At 34.4% G+C, this 20,294-nt stretch overlaps 1 protein-coding gene across 1 annotated transcript in view; it reads right to left on the bottom strand.

Moving 5' to 3' along the window:
• CEP128 (centrosomal protein 128) overlaps positions 1-20,294 on the bottom strand; it is a 419,635-nt gene that overhangs the window by 351,719 nt on the left and 47,622 nt on the right. The window contains exon 9 of the mRNA XM_032405704.1: positions 9,375-9,491. Coding sequence (XP_032261595.1) covers positions 9,375-9,491 — 117 coding nt within the window. The remainder of the gene's footprint in view (positions 1-9,374; positions 9,492-20,294) is intronic.

Consider the following 20,294-nt stretch of genomic DNA (forward strand, 5'->3'; position numbering starts at 1 on the left):
TAAAAGATGATAGAAAAACCTAAACAATTTCTCATTTCTTGAGTAATACCACAGCTTCAGTATTTACACATACACACACACACAAAAAAAAATCTAGGGTACTGAATAAAAATGTAAATTAACTAGAAATGCAAGGAATCATACAGCTATAAAAAATGCTTTTGTATCAGGTGAAAGAAACAAAAACAAGATCACACAAAGGAAAATCAAACAACATTAGAACACCAGTGGAAAATGACTGTAACTGGGTTGAGTGGACAACAAGGTACAAAGGCAGTGATGATCAAGGAAAAGAAAACGATAATTAGGAGAAAGAGTTTGGATCTATTTAAGATAAAAATGTAGAGAAAGTATCTTTGGGACATTCCTGTATAGATTAGATACATGAACCATGGACAAGGGCATGGGAATACATGATTCCAGTGACATAAACTCTCATATCAAATTACAGTCTCTAATTGTTTTACTATATGTAAAAAGATTTTTTCCACAGAGGGAGGGAGGGAAGGAGGAAGAACTGTAACCCTAAATAGGAAGCATAAAAGAAACTCCAGCAAAAATGCATAAAAATGATAGTTTTAGTGTTAAATATAACAGATGTCTTAATATATAATACTCAATGTGTCATATTTTATTTTTCAACTGTAGAAAGCAACACTGTTTCAAATTTAAATTTCCAAATAGCAATAGTTAATTATATTCTTTTTCAGTTGCAATGTTTGTGCCAAGCACACTTTCAGGGAGCCCTAATAGTTGAGGTATATATATTATCATCATTTTCCAAGAAAGTTTAGCAACTTTAATGAAGGATGCCTGCTGGGTCACAATTGATGGTTCAATACTGACGACTAGTGGTCAAAAACATGTAGTCATTCCGTATTTTCAAGTATTCTAAGACTTTTATCTAAATTTGAAACAGGTAGTGTTAATCATGTGAAAAACACATATTAAAAGAATTTTCAAACATTCTGAAAATTACAAAGGAAAAAACTATCTCTTAAGTCTTTTCTGTCCATTATTTGCTATGTCTCCAAACCAAAGTCAATCAGCCTTTGATATTGACCCATAATGGGAACCTCATAAGGTGTTGGTTCATTCACATCCCCACAGTTGAATTAACAGTTTCAGAAATCCATAATTAATATCTTAAAGAGATCTTACTTTCAGAATTATTATATCTGAGCAGTTCTAAATTTTTTTCTAACTTCATCTGTTAGGCACCAAGAAATCAGAAATTTAGTTGTCCTAAATTCCCAACATAATATGAAAAACAGTAAAGTACCATATCAAAATATTCTTTCTAAAAAGTTAAAATTTAATTGTGATTGTCTTAATTCTTGAAGAATGCTTGTGGGATTTCAGTTAAATCATTTCAACTGCTACATACTCAACTTCAAAGTTGAACAAATTTGTTAACATTCACTTTCTTCTCTGCAGGAATAAGAGCAGTAGGATAATACAACACAGACAAACCTCTGAGAAAGAAAAAAGTTTGTTTTTTTAACCAAGAGTGTTGCATGCAGCCAAATGGTCACTCACATGTGAAAACAATGGTCATTCCTTCAACAACTATTCACAGACTGTCTGCCGTGGGAGATAAACACTGCATTACATGCCCCAGAAAACAGGTGTGATGGACAAAGTTCCTGCCAACAGAGTTGCCATTTTAGTGGGGAAGACATACAATAATAAACAAATATACAATTATAGATGGTGTTAAGTGCTATGAAAAGATAAATATGACATGACAGAAAACAATGTGGCAGAAAAGAGCTACTTTATTCTTTAAAGATTTATTTATTTATTTGGGGAAGAGGGGGACAGAGGGAGAAAATTTCAAGCCGACTCCCTGGTGAGCATGGAGCTCCACTCAGTGCTTGATCTCAGGACCTTGAGATCATGACCTGAGCCAAAATCAAGAGTCAAAGGCTCAACCAAATGAGCCACCAGGCATTCCAGAAAAGAGCTATTTTTTTGTGTGTGAGTAAAGAGATAAAAGTTTATTAAGTGAAGATACAGAAAAAGCTCTTAAGAGTGAGAGGTGTCCCAAAAGGGTTGCCTGAAAAGAGCTATTTTAGAAAAGGGAGGGGCAGGGCAGTTCTCTCTGAAGGGGTGGCAACAATTAAACCTGAAGGATGAGAAGATATAAGTTTGCTGAGGGTCAGAAGAAAAGTGTTCTAATAAGACACGGAAAGGAAATCACTGTGCTTAGAGCACAGATTTCTTAGAACAATTTGTATAGATGCAATTTTTAAATTTGAGAATAACCATCTAAAAAATGGAAATCTAATCAAAGTCAGAAGTATAAAAATGAATATATAACACATTTTAATCCAGTACAAAACAAAAAAAAAGGGGGGGGAACCAACAACAAAAAAAGAAGAGATGTTAAAAAAACAAATAAAAGGATAAAACATTTCCAAATGCATGAATAATTTTAAGTATAAACCGACTAACCCAGCCATTAAAAGACATAATTTATCAAATGAGATTTTTAAAGTCCAGCTATAAGGTGTTTATAAGAAACATACAAAAATAAGTTACAAAGGAAGGATTAAAATATCGCAGAAAAATCATATGTCAAGAAAACAGTAACTCAAAGAATGTTAATATCAAGAGGAACACTACAGATTAAAAAATAATTGACCAAGAAGTAATTAATTCATATCCATGAAACCAGTCACAAAATAGAGTGAAACTAAAACTAAAAAAAAAAAAAACTAGAGTAAAATCTTGGAAACCTAGGAATAGAAGGCAATGTTCTTAATCTGAAAAAAGACAGCACTGAAAAAACCAGTAGCAAACAATATGCAACAAGATTAACACTTTAGAAGCATCCCTATAAAAACAGAAATAAAGCAAGAATTCTTGCTATCTTTGTTTCTATTCAACACTGCACTTAAGTTTCTAGCCAGTGCAGTAAAGCAACAACAAAGAATTATAAAGTTAGAGACTAAATTGCCTTCCATTTCATATATGATTATCTACACAGTGTATAGTACATGACAGTAATACATGAAAGCTGCTAACAAATTATAAAATAAGATCATTAAGCAAAATTGTTGCATACAAGAGCCACATATAAAACCAACTGCACTCCTATATACTACAGATAACCAATCAGAGATGTAATAGAAGAAAATATTCCATTCACAATAGAAAGAAAAACTCTAAGATACCTAGGAATAAGTCTAACAAAAGCTGTTAAGACCTTTATATACAATTACAAAACATTATTGAAGAACATTAGAAACCATCTCTCTTCAAATTAATCTATGTAGTCAGTACAATTATAATCAAAATGCCAGCAGGATTTTTCAAGGAACATGACAAGAGATTTTCATTATCATTTACCAAAATATAATGAAAGCTATAATAATGGAGATAAAATGATATCAGTTCAGGCATAGACAAACAGATCAATAGAAAAGCATATAGAACCTGAGATATAACACGGGAAACTAGATATATAACAGAAGTGGCATTTAAATCAGTGGGGAAAGAACAAATTATTCAAAAATGATGCTGAGGCAACTCATTAGTCACATAAAAAATAACAGATTCCTTCCTCGTGCCATTAAAAAAGTAAAATTCCTGAGGGAAAACACAATAATCAATATTTTCAAATGAGCAAATGATAAACAAGCTACTGTACCAGCACAAATGCAAACTGCCAAAAAAATATGTGAAAAGATGTTCAAATTCACTAATAGAGAAATGCAAATAAATATAAAAATGAGTTAACACTTTATACCCGTGAGCCTGGCAAAAATTAAAGAGAATGTAGGGCAAAGGGCCATTTTCAACCATTTTACTAACAGAACTGTAAAAGGTTAGAACCTTTTGGTAAAGATAATCTGATAGCCTCTATTATAATAAAAATCCATCCATGGGAATAAAAGATTAAGTTTGAACCATATCAGCTAGTTCAAGGAATTTCCAGAAAGTACTGGTGAGAGGAAAAACCAAAAAGCAGAAATGTGTGTGTGTGTATGTGTGTGTGTGTATAAAATATGATCCCATTTTATTAAAATGAAACATACCAAAAAAGTCCTATATATGCAAAGGTATATATGGTCCAAATACATCTGTCTAGGATAATTAAGAGTAATAATTAAGGAAAATATAAAGGGATCTCTCCCAGGCTGTTCACACTGGCTCCTTTTTCTTAGAGAGTGGGGTTAATGGTTGATGATCACAGAATACATAAGAGAAGGGGGGAAAAAAACGGGCCAAGCAAATAAATAAACAAAAGCTGAATTAAAAAGAGAATGAATGAACATTTATGATATGATCACATTTAGTTATACACTTATTTAAATTATATATGATTAAATACTTTTCATACTAAATACTTAATAAAAATGTTAAAAGAATTATGTGAGAAATAAAAACTAAAACAGTGGATCAAAACAGTGTATGAATATGGTCACTACTTAATGCATTTGACAAATATTTATTAAGTGCATACTATGTCAAACGTTAAAAATGCAAAATGTTCAAAATGAGTACAATTAAATATCAGGAAACAGTAATTAGTAATAACCTGGCACAAAAACCTCACGTAAAATAGATCACTAGAAACAGAATAGTGAGGAGAAAAAAAGCCATCGCTGCAAAAGGAGAAAAATAGTCAATGGGGTTAGGGTTTATTAAAAAAATAAAAACCAGGACTTATTAAGGCTCAGACTTACCCTACACATATAGCTCCACCCCATGAAAAATAAACACTAGAGCAGGAGTTCTAGAATTTTCCCCAGCTACACACATTTTCCTACAAGATAGTATATGTGTAGTTGTCCTGTTGTGATACTCTGCTTTCAGGCTGTTGGTAGTCTGAGGGTCCTGCCTGTCACCCTTACTGTGTTACTCGGTGCTTACCACATCCCACCTGGTCACCTGGGCCTGAAAAGAACCGCATTCTAGAGCTCATGTCCCAAGGATTGGGAAAATAAGGTGCATCTTCTGGGCCTTCCTCATGCTTTCCACGGAGCTTGTATTTTAAACTCCCATTGACTTGTATATTCTACTGGTCTTTCTCAAAGCCCAGGGAAGCTGTTGGGCTGGTCAATGTCAGAGTGATTTAATGGGCATTTATATAAAAGGCATCAAGTAACATCAGTGGGGAAGAGGATGCTTGTACTATGAAATAAATATGTGAAAATGTCGGGGCACTGACTATGGAAACAGGAGGGTAAAGTGCCAAGCAAAAGTTATACAATTCAGCCTTGGAAAGGTAAGTGAAGTCCAAAAATGTACCAGCCTCAGAAAGGTCTCCTTGTCAATCCAAACCAAGTAGGAGAGTCTTAACAGGAATGGGTTAATGAGGCCACCTTAGAACATTTGCCTGACTAGATTCTCCTCTGAATTGACACAGAAATTTCAAGGGAGATGCTAAAGCTATTAAGAGGACATTAGGAAAACATTCTTGGCTTCCTTAGAAGCTTCTCCCTTAATGAGTCCAAACTAAATACATTTATAAACTGTCCCCAAGGCTCTTCTTAGGTGAAGTATCCATATTACTCAGCATCTCTGGAGCCACAGTGACATTTCTGGGAAGGAACAAATAGCTATTTCTTCATTAGGTTTTTCGCAATTGGTACAGATGCCAAAAGATGAAGAAAAATATAGGAAAAAACATCTATCAATCACTTTAACTTTTCTGTATAGGCTTTAACATTATTGATGAGGCTCACATAATCTGGTTTCTCATAGATGTACAGACCGAAAACCATTGAGCTGAGCTCCCATCTTACACTTAACAATTCCCCACTAATCTTCACCATCTTCAATTAAGATTCCATTCTTCACCTTCCCCATAGACTTCTCCATGAAGTTCCTTTAAATCTTGAGACACCTGATTCACCCTAGATCACTGGCAAGCATGGAATATTTTTGGTGGAGGTAAGTGGGAGAACTAGCACTTTATTTAATATGCTATGCAATGTTCTGAAAGGCATATACAAATATGCATCCAGCATTTATCTCATGTACTTCATTTTAAGGAATTCAAATAAAGACAAAGATATAACATTCAATCTAGTCTGAAGGCCAGTTGAAGATCTTCACCAAGTTAAGAAAATCTAACATTCATGTGATATCAGTAGCACATGAATAGTTGAGACTCAATAAAGGAAGCAGATTCCAGAGTGTCTACAGCCCTCCTGCTTAGACCAAGAGGGGGGAAAAAACACAAACACATTAGAGAGTGAACAATTCCTTAAGACCTCTAAACAAGAAGAGGAGAGTGGCTGTTCCTCAACCAATTTTCAATGATTAATACTGTGTTTTTCGGGGCGCCTGGGTGGCTCAGTCATTAAGCGTCTGCCTTCGGCTCAGGTCATGATCCCAGGGCCCTGGGATCGAGCCCCGCATCGGGCTCCCTGCTCCGCGGGAAGCCTGCTTCTCCCTTTCCCACTCCCCCTGCTTGTGTTTCCTCTCTCGCTGTGTCTCTCTCTGTCAAATAAATAAAATCTTTAAAAAAAAAAAAAAAAAAAAAAAATACTGTGTTTTTCATTAAATGGGAACAGATAAAGCTCCAAGGACCTAAGGACCTCATTAGATCACTAAAAAAAAGCAGGTTTTAGCCAAAAGTACGTATTGCCTCCCCATGACATTATACCTAAAAATCTGACATTGGAATTTTTAATGAATACTCCTAATCTCTTAACAATTTTTAAATGTCATAATTTTCACTAACATTGAATTATACATTTTAGGGAGGCAGAAGAGCACAGTGGCTGAAAGTCCAGATCTCCTTACTCACCTATAGATTCATTTTCCTCACCATAGCCAGAAACAAAATATATCAATTACTATCATCATACAGTATAGGTCTTTGCAAAAGTATTTTTTAATATTGAAAAGAAAGCAAAGTGTTTCCTCTCCTTAAACATGACCTTTCCAGAACAGCCTAAGCCACTTAACTTGGGAGTAGGAAAACGTTAACAGCCTAAATTAATCCTTTCCAGCTTCCACTGCACTGTTTAATCCAAAAACCACCTTTTAAAAGCGTATAGGTCACCACTTATATTAAAGTGACAAAATATGAAATTAAACATTTCTTATCAATAGTGATCCTCTACTGTATTGTCAGAGATGGAATTCCAAATCACAGCTCAAGCTTTTAGTCAAATTGACAATTACAATGCAAATATTCAGGCTCTGGTTTCTCAATAATAGGGGTGGGAAGCAATCTTCCTCTCCCTCTTTGTAATTTTGTGCATTCTGCAAAGAAAGAAGAAAATAAGTACGGAAAATTTCTCTAATTTTCTCTTGCAAAAAAGAACAATTGTCTATTCTTATGCTCACCAGATGCAATTTGCTTTGAGAACAAATGTATAAAAATCAAGGTTTAAAGAAAAAAAAAAAAAGGCTACCCACATGCTGTATCTAATTATTCAACAAAGTATCCCCTTCAAAGTAATTACCAACTAACAAGGGTATGCTTCCTTTTGTGAAATGGAGGAAAATGGAATTTTAGAAAACAAAAGTAGATTTTTCTATTGCTTACATTATAATTTCAGAGTTGCCATTTTTTCTAATTTTCAATTGGCAGTGTCTAATAATTAAAAAAAAATTTAATCCATCAATTTATAAGGGTCAATGATCTTGAAGCACACATAAGTGCATTTTTAGAGCACCACTTTTAGAGAAAATCATTTTGTAAAAGAAAAAGAAATCCTTTTTAAAATCTTTTTGTTTTAATTTTTATACTTTACGTATAAATCTAAGACACATTTAAAGGGAAATTCAACAAATTAATTTTCTATAATGATAGTAATAAAATATAACTAATGTAACACAATGAAATTCACAAATCTACACCAACATTAATTAATTAAAGGAAAAAGCAAAGTCTTTCCTCACAGTAGGAATCTAATTAATAAATGCAGAAAAAGTGATGGAATGTGTAAAAAAAAAAAAAAAAAATCACGATTTAGCATCACCTATAGTAATTGTTTCATGAAATAATATTAATAAATGCTAAAATCTGTGGATGAACATACAATAATAAGCTATTTTCAAGTTTCAAAGAATCTCCACATAAAATAAATATTTAAAAAAGCATAATAGTAAAATTTACAGTGGAGAAACCTGGCAGACAACATCTTAACCAAATGTTCAGTTTTCATCAGTAATGGGACAAATGGCTCCTAATAAGATAAGCCTCCTAATAAGATATCCTGGGAAGAATGCAACACCAATTCTCTGGGTTTCCTGCCAAAAGTCTATAATGTAAATTTAGTCATGAGACAACATCAACAAACCAAAATGCAAGACTTCTACAAAATAACTGGCCAGTACTCTGCTGAAAAAACTGTTCCAGATCAAAGGAGACTAAAGAGACATGATGGTCAAATGCAATATGTGACCCTGTATTATATCCTGGACCAGAAAAGGATGTTAGTGACAAAATGTGAATAAAAACTATAGATTATATCATAGTACTGATCCAATGTTAATTTCCTGTGATTATGGAAGAGAACATACACACCATACTATTTAGGTGTAAAAGTATTTATATCACGTCTGCAACTAGCTCAAAAAAAATTATATATATGTAATATATAATAACTGTTATACATTATTATTATTATTATATAGATATAAAATGTGAATATTGGAGGAATCTAGGTAAAGGGCATACAGAAATCCTTTATTCTAATTTTTCAACTTCCTCCTAAGTCTGAAATTTCAAAATAAAAAAGTTACCTAAAAGGTAAGTGATCTCAATTTTGGAATGGTATGACCATAGTCTAGTCCAGGGGTTGGCAAACTTTCTATAAAAGAGCCAGACAGGCTTTGTGGGTCACACGGTCTCTTTTACAACTTCTCAATGCTGCCAGTTTCAAAAAACCACCCACAAACAGTAAATGAATGGAATGGCTGTGTTCCAATAAAACTTTATTTACAAAAATAGGCAATGGGCCACATTTGGCCCAGTGGCCATAGTTTGTTGACCTCTGGTCTAGTTCATGCCAAGGAAAATTGATCAGAGTAATCACACTTTCAGTTAACATTTTTGAGCACATGCCAGATACTATATTTAGTGGTTTATAAGCATTAACTCATTTATCCTCACACTAACATGATTAGGTAAATACTATTTCTGTTTTTCACAGAGGAAATGGGCCTAGAAAAGCAAAGGAACTTGCCCAAGGTCACACAGCCAGCAAGCAGTAGACTTTGGGTTTGATCCAGGTAGGGCTGTCTTCACACACTGAACTAGATAACCTATACGCTATACTACTCAGACGGACTGAAATATATATGCAACGACCAAGGAACTCTAACCATTTTAACAATGGCTAAATAACTATCTGAACTATCCGAACTCAAGATTTACATTCTGGAAGGTATTTTTCACAAACCTCCTGTAGCTGTAAAGAAATAAGTCCCAGCTGATCCTGACGTTTTTCCACCAGCTCTCTTTCTATGCGCATCTCTCTTTCTATTTCCTGAAGCCGTCGTTCCACCCGATCTGAAACCTTAACATGGACAGAAATGGTGACATTACAGAGCTGTTAGGCAAAAAGAGAACATATTGAAGAGATATTTTATGCCAGATACACTACCACCTACAGCATTTAAGAATGGCTTATTTATAGTGTCCTTTTTAATACTATTATACAACAGATTGCAAAAAAAGGACTGAAAGTTACAAAAGAAAACAATCATTAGTCTTTAAATCATCAAAACCTGGATCCCAATAAAGGACTTAAATCTTTCAAAGTATAATAATTCAATAGATCAGAGTTAAAATAGACTAGAAAAGAGTGCCCTCTGGTGAAGTAGAAGGAAAATACCAAGTTTGCCAATGACTGCATTTATTACTCTATTAATGATAAACTGTTCTATTTAGTTCTTTTGCATTTTAATTATCTATAAACATGACTTGCCTAGAAAGGTTCTGATGTCTATGAGCAGCAAATAATTAAAAGGTTTTTCATTAGCTTGTCAATCTTTTCTACTGTGATCTACTGAAAATAAACCAGCTGTAAAAGATCAAAAACTAAAGTCAAACAGAAAAATGTTTAATTGGGACTCTCTAAAATAAACATGAAAGAATTTTTTTTCTCTGATGCAAGATTTTCCTTGCTAAAAGTTGTACAAATTCAAATACATTTCATGTATATCATCATATAGTCCCCTAAATAAAATTTACCTATTTGATGATGTGTATATTTCATGCAGGAGGCTATGGGGGATAAAAGACATTTGGATTCATTTAAGAGAAGCAATAAATATAGCCCTGTTATAAGAAATCTTTTGTTAACAATTCTATATAGCCAGAAGGGTCCTGGTAACAAGGAATCTTACTGGGGCGAAAGAAATGTTCTAAACTGGACTATGATGATGGCTGCACAACTCAGTACATTTACTAAAAATCATTGAGTTGTGCACATAAAGCAGATTAATTTTATGATAAATTATAGATTAAATTGTTTTTTAAAATGACACTGGTAAACATAAGTTTAGTCAATAAAAGCTGAGCAAAAATATTCTATCAAAAAAATTAGCAGTTAATATTTACTAAGAATGAAAATTCTTGGTTTTCCACTTTTTACTGCTTAAAAACAATTTTAAGATATTTACTATGATACTCACAGTGCTTTACTAAAAACTCAAAACACCCTTCAGCATCAAGCTTCTAATTTATCGTAGTAATCAACCCTAATATCCCAATAAATAATTTACTACTGCATCTGAAATAAATGTAGTACCTGCTGTAATAGAAAACAATACTGGATAAATACTAAAAAATAAAAGGATGTTAATTCATGCAATTTTTACAAAATGGAAATACCTTTATAGTTCACTCTTAGTGTAAAAAGTAATAGCAAAATTCATCAGAAAAAAAAATAATACAGAATCATCTCAAACTCATTAGGGTGGCTACTATCAAAAACAAACAAAACCAAAAAACCAGAAAATAACAAGTGTTGGAGAGAAAGTGGAACCCGGGTACACTGTCAGTGGGAGTATAAAATTGTACAAATTGTATAAAATGGAAAACAATATGTTGGCTCCTTAAAAAAATTAAACAGAGTTACCAGCAATTCCATTTCTAGGTATATACCCAAAAGAACTGAAAGAGGGTTTTAAAGAGATATTTGTAGACCCATGTTTATAGCAGCATTATTCACAATAGCCAAGAGATGGAAGCAACCCAAGTGTCCATAGACAGATAAATGGATCAACCAAATGTGGTTACAAATACAATGGAGTATTATCCAGTCTTAAAAAGGAAGAAACTTCTTACCCATGCTACAACATGGATAAACTTTGGAGACATTATGCTAAGTAAAATAAGCCAATCACAAATAGACAAACACTGTATCATTCCACTTATATGAGGTACCTGGAGTAGTCAAATTCATAGAGACAGAAAGTTGAAAGGTGATGTCCAGGGACTGGAAAAGGGGTAGCTTGGAGAGTTGTTGCTTAATGGGTACAGTTCCAGTTTTGCAAGATAAAAAGAGTTCTAAAATGGTGAATGTGCAGAACACTACTAAACATTTAAAAGTGATACAATGATAGGGTCCCTGGGTGGTGCAGTCATTTAAGCATCAGACTCTTGTCTTGGCTCAGGTCCTGATCTCATGGGTCGTGAGATCGCGCCCCACGTTGGGCCTTGTGCTCAGTGCAGAGTATACTTAAGACTCACTCTCCTTCTCTCTCATTCCCCCCCCAACCCGTGTGCACTCCCTCCCCTCTCTCTCTTAAACTAAAGCTTAAAAATAAAATAAATCTTTAAAAAGAAAAAAGTGAGGATTACCTGGGTGGCTCAGTCAGTTAAGCATCTGCTTTCAATTCAGGTCACAATCCCAGAGTCCTGGGATCAAGCCCTGGGGTCTGGCTCCCTGCTCAGTGGGGAGTCTGCTTCTCCTTCTCCCTTGGCCCCTCCCCCACTCCACGCTCTCTCTCTCTCTCTCTCTCTCTCTCTCTCTCTCAAATAAATCAATAAAATCTTTAAAAAGTGATATGATGGTAAATTTTATATTTTACAATTAAAAATAAAAAAGAATAAAAAGAAAGAAATATAATCTGCTAATACCATCCATGAAGAGAAAAACACTGATAAGTATATTGTTGTATACTTTCAGAAATTTTTCTATGCATATGTGCATGACTAGTCAAACACATATCCATTTCACTTCTTTAAATAAAAATGAAATAAATTTTTTGCAGTTGACATATCATGGGCAACTTTACATGACAACAAATAAATCTATATCCTTTTTCTTAACAAATGCATAGTTCTCCATAATTGATTAAAATAATTCCCTACTGATAATGGGATAACAATTATTTATTTTTACTGTATGCTATGACAAATATTCCTATATAATTTTTGTAAATTCAAGATACAATCTTTAAGTGGAACTGTTGAACCAAAAGGTATGAATCACTTACAAAAAAATAAAACATGAAATAAAATAAAACTTGGAAGTATTTTGGATTTTTATCCAAATCTTTTACTCTAAAAGAAGACTGAGGAGATGAAGTTACTAACGAGGGGTCACACAACTAATCAGTGAGAAAAATAAGCCTAATACAGGTCTCCCTTTCCAGCAATATTTTAAAAGCCCCAGGTCCATTTTCATGCATTCATTCAATAAACATGGACACTCATTTGTTCCAGTTGTTGTAGTAGGTAGGAATAGAGCAATACATTGTTGTATCCATACCCTGCCTTCAAAGAGCTTGCTACTGAAGACTGACACTGAATGAGCAGGTAGAATTTCTCTCATTAAATTCAATGAGTTGAATGACTTCTGTATTTCAGGAAGGAAGGCTGTGCTTTTTAGCAAAATCCAAATACCGAAATCCAAATACTGAAATAAAAGCCCCAAATTATTAAGACAGTTTCTTCAATAAATGGTATTGGGAAAACTGGGCAACTATACACAAAAGAATTAAACTGAAACACTTTTTTTTTTTTTTGGACCACTTTCTTACACCATATACAAAAGTAAACTCAAAATGGATGAAAGACTTAAATGGAAGACTGGAAACCATAAAACTAGAAGAAAACATGGGCAGTAAGCTCTTGGAAATTAGTCTGTGCAATATATATTTTTTGTATCAGTCTCCTCAGGCAAGGGCAACAAAAGTAAAAATAAATAAATGTAACTAGACCAAACTAAAAAGCTTTTGCAGAGGCGCCTGGGTGGCTCAGTCAGTTGGGCGGCTGCCTTCGGCTCAGGTCGTGGTCCCAGGGTCCTGGGATTGAGCCCTGCATCGGGCTCCCTGCTCGGCGGGGAGCCTGCTTCTCCCTCTCCCTCTGTCTGCCGCTCTGCCTATTTGTGCTATCTCTGTTAAATAAATAAATAAAAATTTTTAAAAAGCTCTTGCAGAGCAAAGGCAACCTAGTGAATGGGAGAAGATAATCTGCAAAAGATATAACAAATAAGTGGTTAATATCAAAAATGTATAAAGAACTCACCTAATTCAGTACCAAAAAATCCAATTTAAAAATAGGCAAAGGGACTAAATAGACATTTCTCCAAAGAAGACATAAAATGGCCAACAGACACATGAAAAGATACTCAATATCACCAATCATCAGGGAAACACAAACCAAAACCACAAAGAGATATCGCCTCACACCCATTAGAATAGGTGTGCTCAAAAAGACATGAAATAACAAGTGTTGGCAAGCATATGGAGAAAAGGAACTCTTGTGCACTGTTGGTGGGAATGCAAAATGGTTCAACCACTCTGGAAAAGAGTATGAAGGTTCCTCAAAAAATTAAATATAGAACTACCATACGTTACAGCAATTCCACTTCTAGGTATTTATCCAAAGAAAATGAAACCACTAATTCAAAAAGATATATACACTATGTCCACTGTAGTGTTATTTATAATGCCAAGATATGGAAGCAACCTATGTCCATCAATCAATGAAGGGATAAAGATGTATACATACACAAAAAAGAATGGAATCTTGCCATTTGTGAAAACATGGACAATTCTAAAGGGTATTATGCTAAGTGAAATAAGTCAGACGGAGAAAGGTAAATACTGTGATTTCACTTATACGTGGAATCTAAAAAAATACAAAACAAAACAGACTCAGTGATACAGAGAACAATCTGGTGGTTGCCAGAGGAGGGGGGGGGGATGAAACAGGGGAGGGGGATTAAAGGGTACAAACTTCTAGTAAAAAAAAAAAAAATCCAAAATTATTTAGCCATTAGCTACTTCACCACCATAGCTAGTACATGTGATGATGTCGAGTTACCCTATTTGGAGGATTCTGTTTTAAAATTAATATTTTTGTTAGGTAGCTTCTGACATGATTTCAATGGTTTCTGCTTCCTGGTATTCATCTACCTGCAAAATTTCTTCCCCTTGAGTGTGGACTGGTCCTAGTGACTTCCTTCTAATGAATAGAATATGGCAAAAGTTATGAGATATCACTTCCATAATTAGGTTACAAAAAATAGTGATTTCCATTCTTGGTAGCACGTTCTCTCTTGCTAGCCCTCTCTCTTGCTTGCTCTGATGAAGCAAGCTGCCATGTTGTAAATGCTCTATGGAGAGGCCACGTGTCAAGTAAATCAAAGAAGTCTCTGACCAACAGATCATGATGAACTGACACTTCAATCCAATAACCTACAAGGAACTGAAGGAGCTAGGAAGTAGATCAACTAGTCAAGCCTTGAGATGACTATAACCTGTGAGAGATCCTAAGCCAAAGGACCCAGCTAAGCCACACCTGGGTTGCTAACCCAGAGAAACTATCAAATAATAAATGTTTTAAGCCAGTAAGTTCAGGGATAATTGTTACACAGCCATAGATAACTAATGCAATTTTTTAAATCTGTTTTAAAATAAATCCTCAACCAGGAAATAAGCTAGAGAGCCTAATACATGCATATTCCCCACTCCATCCACAAAATTTCTATTTCATAGAATTTTGTTCTCAATTTCAAAATATTATGATTTTTCACTAGTATTAGCCTTCTCTGTAATCCAGTGATAGATGAGCACCTCTTTAGTCCTAGCTGTGCCGCCTACTGGCCTTGTGATTAGCTTTCTAAATGAAGTACATACTAACTGAGCTGTTCAAGGAATTTAATCTCTCCAAAAAATCAGCATCATCTTCCATAAATGGAAATAATAATTTGCCCTCCTAGGCACATAGAGTAGTGTGGACCAAAAAGTATAGAAGTAATGGGACAAAAGTATAAATTATATGGTAGAAATTAATAGTTGTTTTCCAATATCTATTCCCCTACCCCCATTTCTTCTACAGTAAAGGAATTTTTAACTAGATAGGTGACTGACAAATATAAACATTTTTCTGGCCTTGTGACTTAATTCTGGCAAATGGGATACAGGTATAAGTGTCAAGTGACAAGTTCCAGAAACTATCCAGAAGAGATAGCACATAAGCACCTTTTGATCTCATACTCATTCCTTCCTCCATCTTGCTGCCTAGTACACACATGCTGCCATCTTAGATCATGAATTTGAGGCCATAACAGGAAAAAACAACAACAACAAGAACATGACAGAAAGAGCCAGAATCCCTTACACATTGTAGGGAGCACCACATGGAACCCTGAACTTTCTACTTAAGATTTTCCCATAAGAGAGAAATAACTTTTGTCTTTTGTAAGTCACTGTTATTTGAGGCTTTCTGTTATTTATGACTGAAACTCAACTCATACAAGCACTTAACGAACTACAAAACACTAAGCAAGTACAACTACTGCCTTATACAACCATCAGAACATGGGTAAATCACAATATACTTCCTCTATTTTAGTCAAGTCTGAAGACAACAATAAGTAATAAAAATGAGTAGACATTATAGCTAGTCAGTGTTCAGAAAAATAAAACCTATGCACAAACTAGCATGAATGAAAATGAATAAACACAAAGTATTTTAGGAATTCCAACAGTGGTAGAATTATAATCATAGTATAAGGCCACCTAAGTGTCTTCACAGACCCAATCATCCAAACAGATCAATAGGCTCAAAATACGTTATTTTTTCCACTGCTAACACCGAGTCACACAACTCCACCTAAGTCAACAACAACCAAGGACTTAAAATACTCATTTGGATAGTTCTTGTTTTCTTTTTGTCTATTCTTTCTCATCAATTTCTATTTACATTTCTGTATTAGTTAAGATACAATTTAGGAAGGTAGTTTATTTCTATCTCATATTACAGTCCAGAAGAAAGCAGGACAGGTGGAGGCTACTCTGTTTCCTAAGGTCATTCCAAGATCCAGATTCCTCCCATGTGTTGCTCTACCTTACCCTAGGTTGTTATCCTCTTCTGCAAGGTTGGAGTTGGTTAAGTGCTACATCCTTATTTCAACCCACATAAAGAGAAGGAGGAAAACAAATTACTGGACAAATGGCTTTGTTTTCAAGCTCAGACGTTGCACAGGGAAACTGGGAAATGTCATCTCTACCCGAGTAACCATGTGCCTGGACAAAACTGCTGGGGTCAGGGGATGATAAGAGGAAGAGTATGGGGATCTGATATGAAAGGGAAGAAGAAACTCAATATTAGAGGCCACTTAGAATTAAAGTAACACATATTAAAATTTTAAGGTAAGCCACCTTTCATCCTTCTTGGAAAAGTGGAAGATAAATGCTAATTCTCAACTGAATGTATCAAAAGAGGTCATTTAAAATACCAATTTTAAAACTGAGCTATATGTAACAAATTACAAATGCACATACTTTAATTCCTGTAAGTCCACTCCTAGAAATTTATTCTACCAATTTACTTTTTCATGTGAAAAATGGCACATGTACAAGATCACTAATTGCAGTGTTGTGTATAAAAGAAAAAGACTTAAATAACCTAAATGTCCATCAATAGGAGACTGATTAAATTATGGAACATTCATTCAATGGAATGCTTTAAATTAGTAAAAGAATTAGAAAGTTCATTAGATGCTAATATGGAATACTCTCATATCTCAAAAATACATTAAATGAAAAAGGCAATATACAGAACAGTGTGTTTAGTATACTACCTGCTACCAATTATGTAACAAAAAGGAGAGGAGAGCAAGGCCTCTCTCAAGGTGGTGACATTTCACTGGAGACCTGAATGACAAGAGGGAACCAGCCATGCAAAAACCTTGGGAAAGAAGAGAAGCCACAGCAAGGACCCTAATGTAGGAATAAGTTTGACAAATTCAAGGTACATACGGAAGCCCAGATAATATAGGTACTATTAGCCATCACAAGGAATTCTGAATAGAAACATCTTAGGTAGAAATTTAAAAAGCAGAGATATAAATCACTGTGATGATGATTTTTTAAAAATCAGTTGACTGTGAAAAACAGTATGGAGGTTCCTCAAAAAAAAAAAAAAAAAAAAATAGAACTACCATATGATCCAGTAATTCCACTATTGGGTATTTACCCAAATAATATAAAAACACTAATTCAAAAAGATATATGCACCCTGTTTATTGCAACATTATTTACAATAGCCAAATTATGCAAGCAACCCAGTGTCTATCGATAGATGAATGGATAAAGAAGATGTGGTATAAATACACAAGGAAATATTATTCATCCATAAAAAAGAATGAAATCTTGCCATTTGCAACAATATAGATGGATCAAGAAGACAAAATGCTAAGTGAAATAAGTCAGTCAGAGAAAGACAAATACCACATGATTTCACTCATATGTGGAATTTAAGAATTAAAAAAAACAAATTTAAAAAAAAAAAAAAAAAAAAAGGACAAACCAAAACAGAAACTCTTGACTATAGAGAACAAACTGATGGTTGCCAGAGGGGAGGTGGGTGGCGGGATGGGTGAAATAGGTAAAGGGGATGAAGAGTAAACTTAACGTGATGAGCACTGAGTAATGTACAGAATTGTTGAATCACTGTATTATACACCTGAAACTAATATAACACTGCATTTTAACTCTACTGGAATTTTAAAATGAATGAATGGATAAATAAATAAATATCACTTGGCTACTGTGAGAAGCACAGATGGGGAAAGTGTAAAGAGAAAGAGAACAAGTTCAATGCAGGCCACCACAGCATAAATGACAGTGGCCTGGACAGAAGTATTAGACAGAAGTAGAAGGAACTGAGCAGGACTTCAGTAATAAAAAGGACAAGATTTTTATAATGGGTTGGGACTGTGGTATGAAGAAAAGATCTACAGTGAATACTGGATGACCTCTGGATGGCTGTGATGCCATTTCCTGACATGGGGAAGACCAAAGAAAGAGCAAGTAAAAATAGTTCTAAATGGAAGGGCATGGACTCTATACCTAATGACACAGCATATATTGATAACTTTTGAATAAGATAATTCCCAATAAGAATTAAAGACTACAATTATTAATGCCTCCTCACTTTTTTTTTCCATTTCTGAGACCTAAAGGAAAAATATTAACCATGTTACTTAATTGATTTGATTCAATTACATTTACTACTAAGATAGGAAAAAGTCCTAAATCTCTATAGTTATAAAAATAGCAAAATAGCAAAATACAAATTAAAATAGTTTTTAATGTTAGCATTTAATGAAAGAAGACAAAATAAGGCAAAAGCATTCTGTTTCTGGGATTGTATTATGGTTTTGCTGATTATGTTGTTGAATATGTTGATTCCTCATACCTTGAACAATATCTGCTGGTTTAAAATCTGTTTCAGTAAATATGTTGTATATTCTGTTGCTGTAACCTATGCAATAACCATGTTATCCTAAATGCAGTGTTGACAGAAGTCTCAGAGTTCAATTAATGACCAACTCTTCCAGAAACAGCTGGATCCATGTTTACAGTGACCCTCCTATAAAAAACTAAAATAAAACTGACTTTTCCTTCATGAATAATCAAACTTAGTAAGTACTCATATCACACTCAGATGGGTAGAATCTAGACAGCTAATGAACTGAAATTTCCCCTGTGGTATGAGGCCCATGCAATATTGACTGTTTATTACCAAAATTAAGTCTTAACAGAAAATATTTTCCAGAACATGTTATAAATAATAACTATGGGGCGCCTGGGTGGCTCAGTTGTTAAGCGTCTGCCTTCAGCTCAGGTCATGATCCCAGGGTCCTGGGATCGAGCCCCGCATCGGGCTCCCTGCTCCATGGGAAGCCTGCTTCTCCCACTCCCCCTGCTTGTGTTCCCTCCCTCGCTGTGTCTCTCCCTGTCCAATAAATAAATAAAATCTTTAAATAAATAAATAAATAAATAAAAAATAAATAATAAATAATAACTATGCCCTTCTAATGGGAAGTATAAAAGAAACCAAACAAACAAAAGTCTATGAATCACAAAGGATTAACAAATCAAATCTTGGCATGTCTGATAGAAACCAACACTTCTTGCCTCTCAAAGAAAACTGTGTCCTATAAACTTTCAAGATATATTTTAGTTACTGAGAAAACGCATGATAAACAACTGTGGCCTCAGAATAATGCACAATAAATGTGAATAACAGTGGGTACCAACAGAAACCAAAATTGGTGAGAGACAGTGGCAGTCGTTCATTTTTCTTTATATATTTGTACAACATTTTTAAAGTTTTCCACAGTGAACGTGCATCACTTTGGTAATTTTATTTCAAACTTAAATCTGGAGGGGGGAAACAGCTGCAGCCTCTGAGAACTTTAATGTTCAAATAACAAAACTGCATATTCTCTGACAGCATGCTATCATGAATTCACAAATACAACACAATATGTCAAACAGTTATAAAATGTAAATGTTGACTTCAACTGGAATAAGTGAGTCAGAAAACCTATATTAAGCCTTGTATAAATTGGAAGCAAATATCATGTGGCCTTCAGAAGACCTTCTAAAATTCAAAAATATTTAAGTTTTGCATTAGACAATTGTTTCTTAATCAGGATTACATACACACACATGAGGTATGAGATGCCCTCAATTAGGAGACACCCCTACTTTGAAAGCAAGTTACAGAAAACACAAAACAAACCATAGCAACACAACCTGATGGGAGAAACTAGCAGTTGAACAATTCAACCAAGAGCACAATTAAGCATGTATAATTTTCCAGGTTTAGACAATATAAAAGGATACATCCTGAGGAGCTGGGCACACTGGACAGCTAGGTAAACTGGTGAATTGTATACACCAATTATACCAATGAGCTGAGCACTAGTGAGGTGTAACATCCAATTGTGCAATCACAGCTCTATCTGATGTGGAATAATTCTTGATACATGGTAATAAGGATAAAAGAAGTTGGACTTTCTTTGAATTCAGCTTTAACTTTAAGTTCAGTAATTATGTTTCAGACC

The sequence above is a fragment of the Phoca vitulina genome, unplaced genomic scaffold (assembly GCF_004348235.1).
Source record: "Phoca vitulina isolate PV1807 unplaced genomic scaffold, GSC_HSeal_1.0 scaffold7, whole genome shotgun sequence".
In the NCBI taxonomy this organism is placed as follows: Eukaryota; Metazoa; Chordata; class Mammalia; order Carnivora; family Phocidae; genus Phoca; species Phoca vitulina.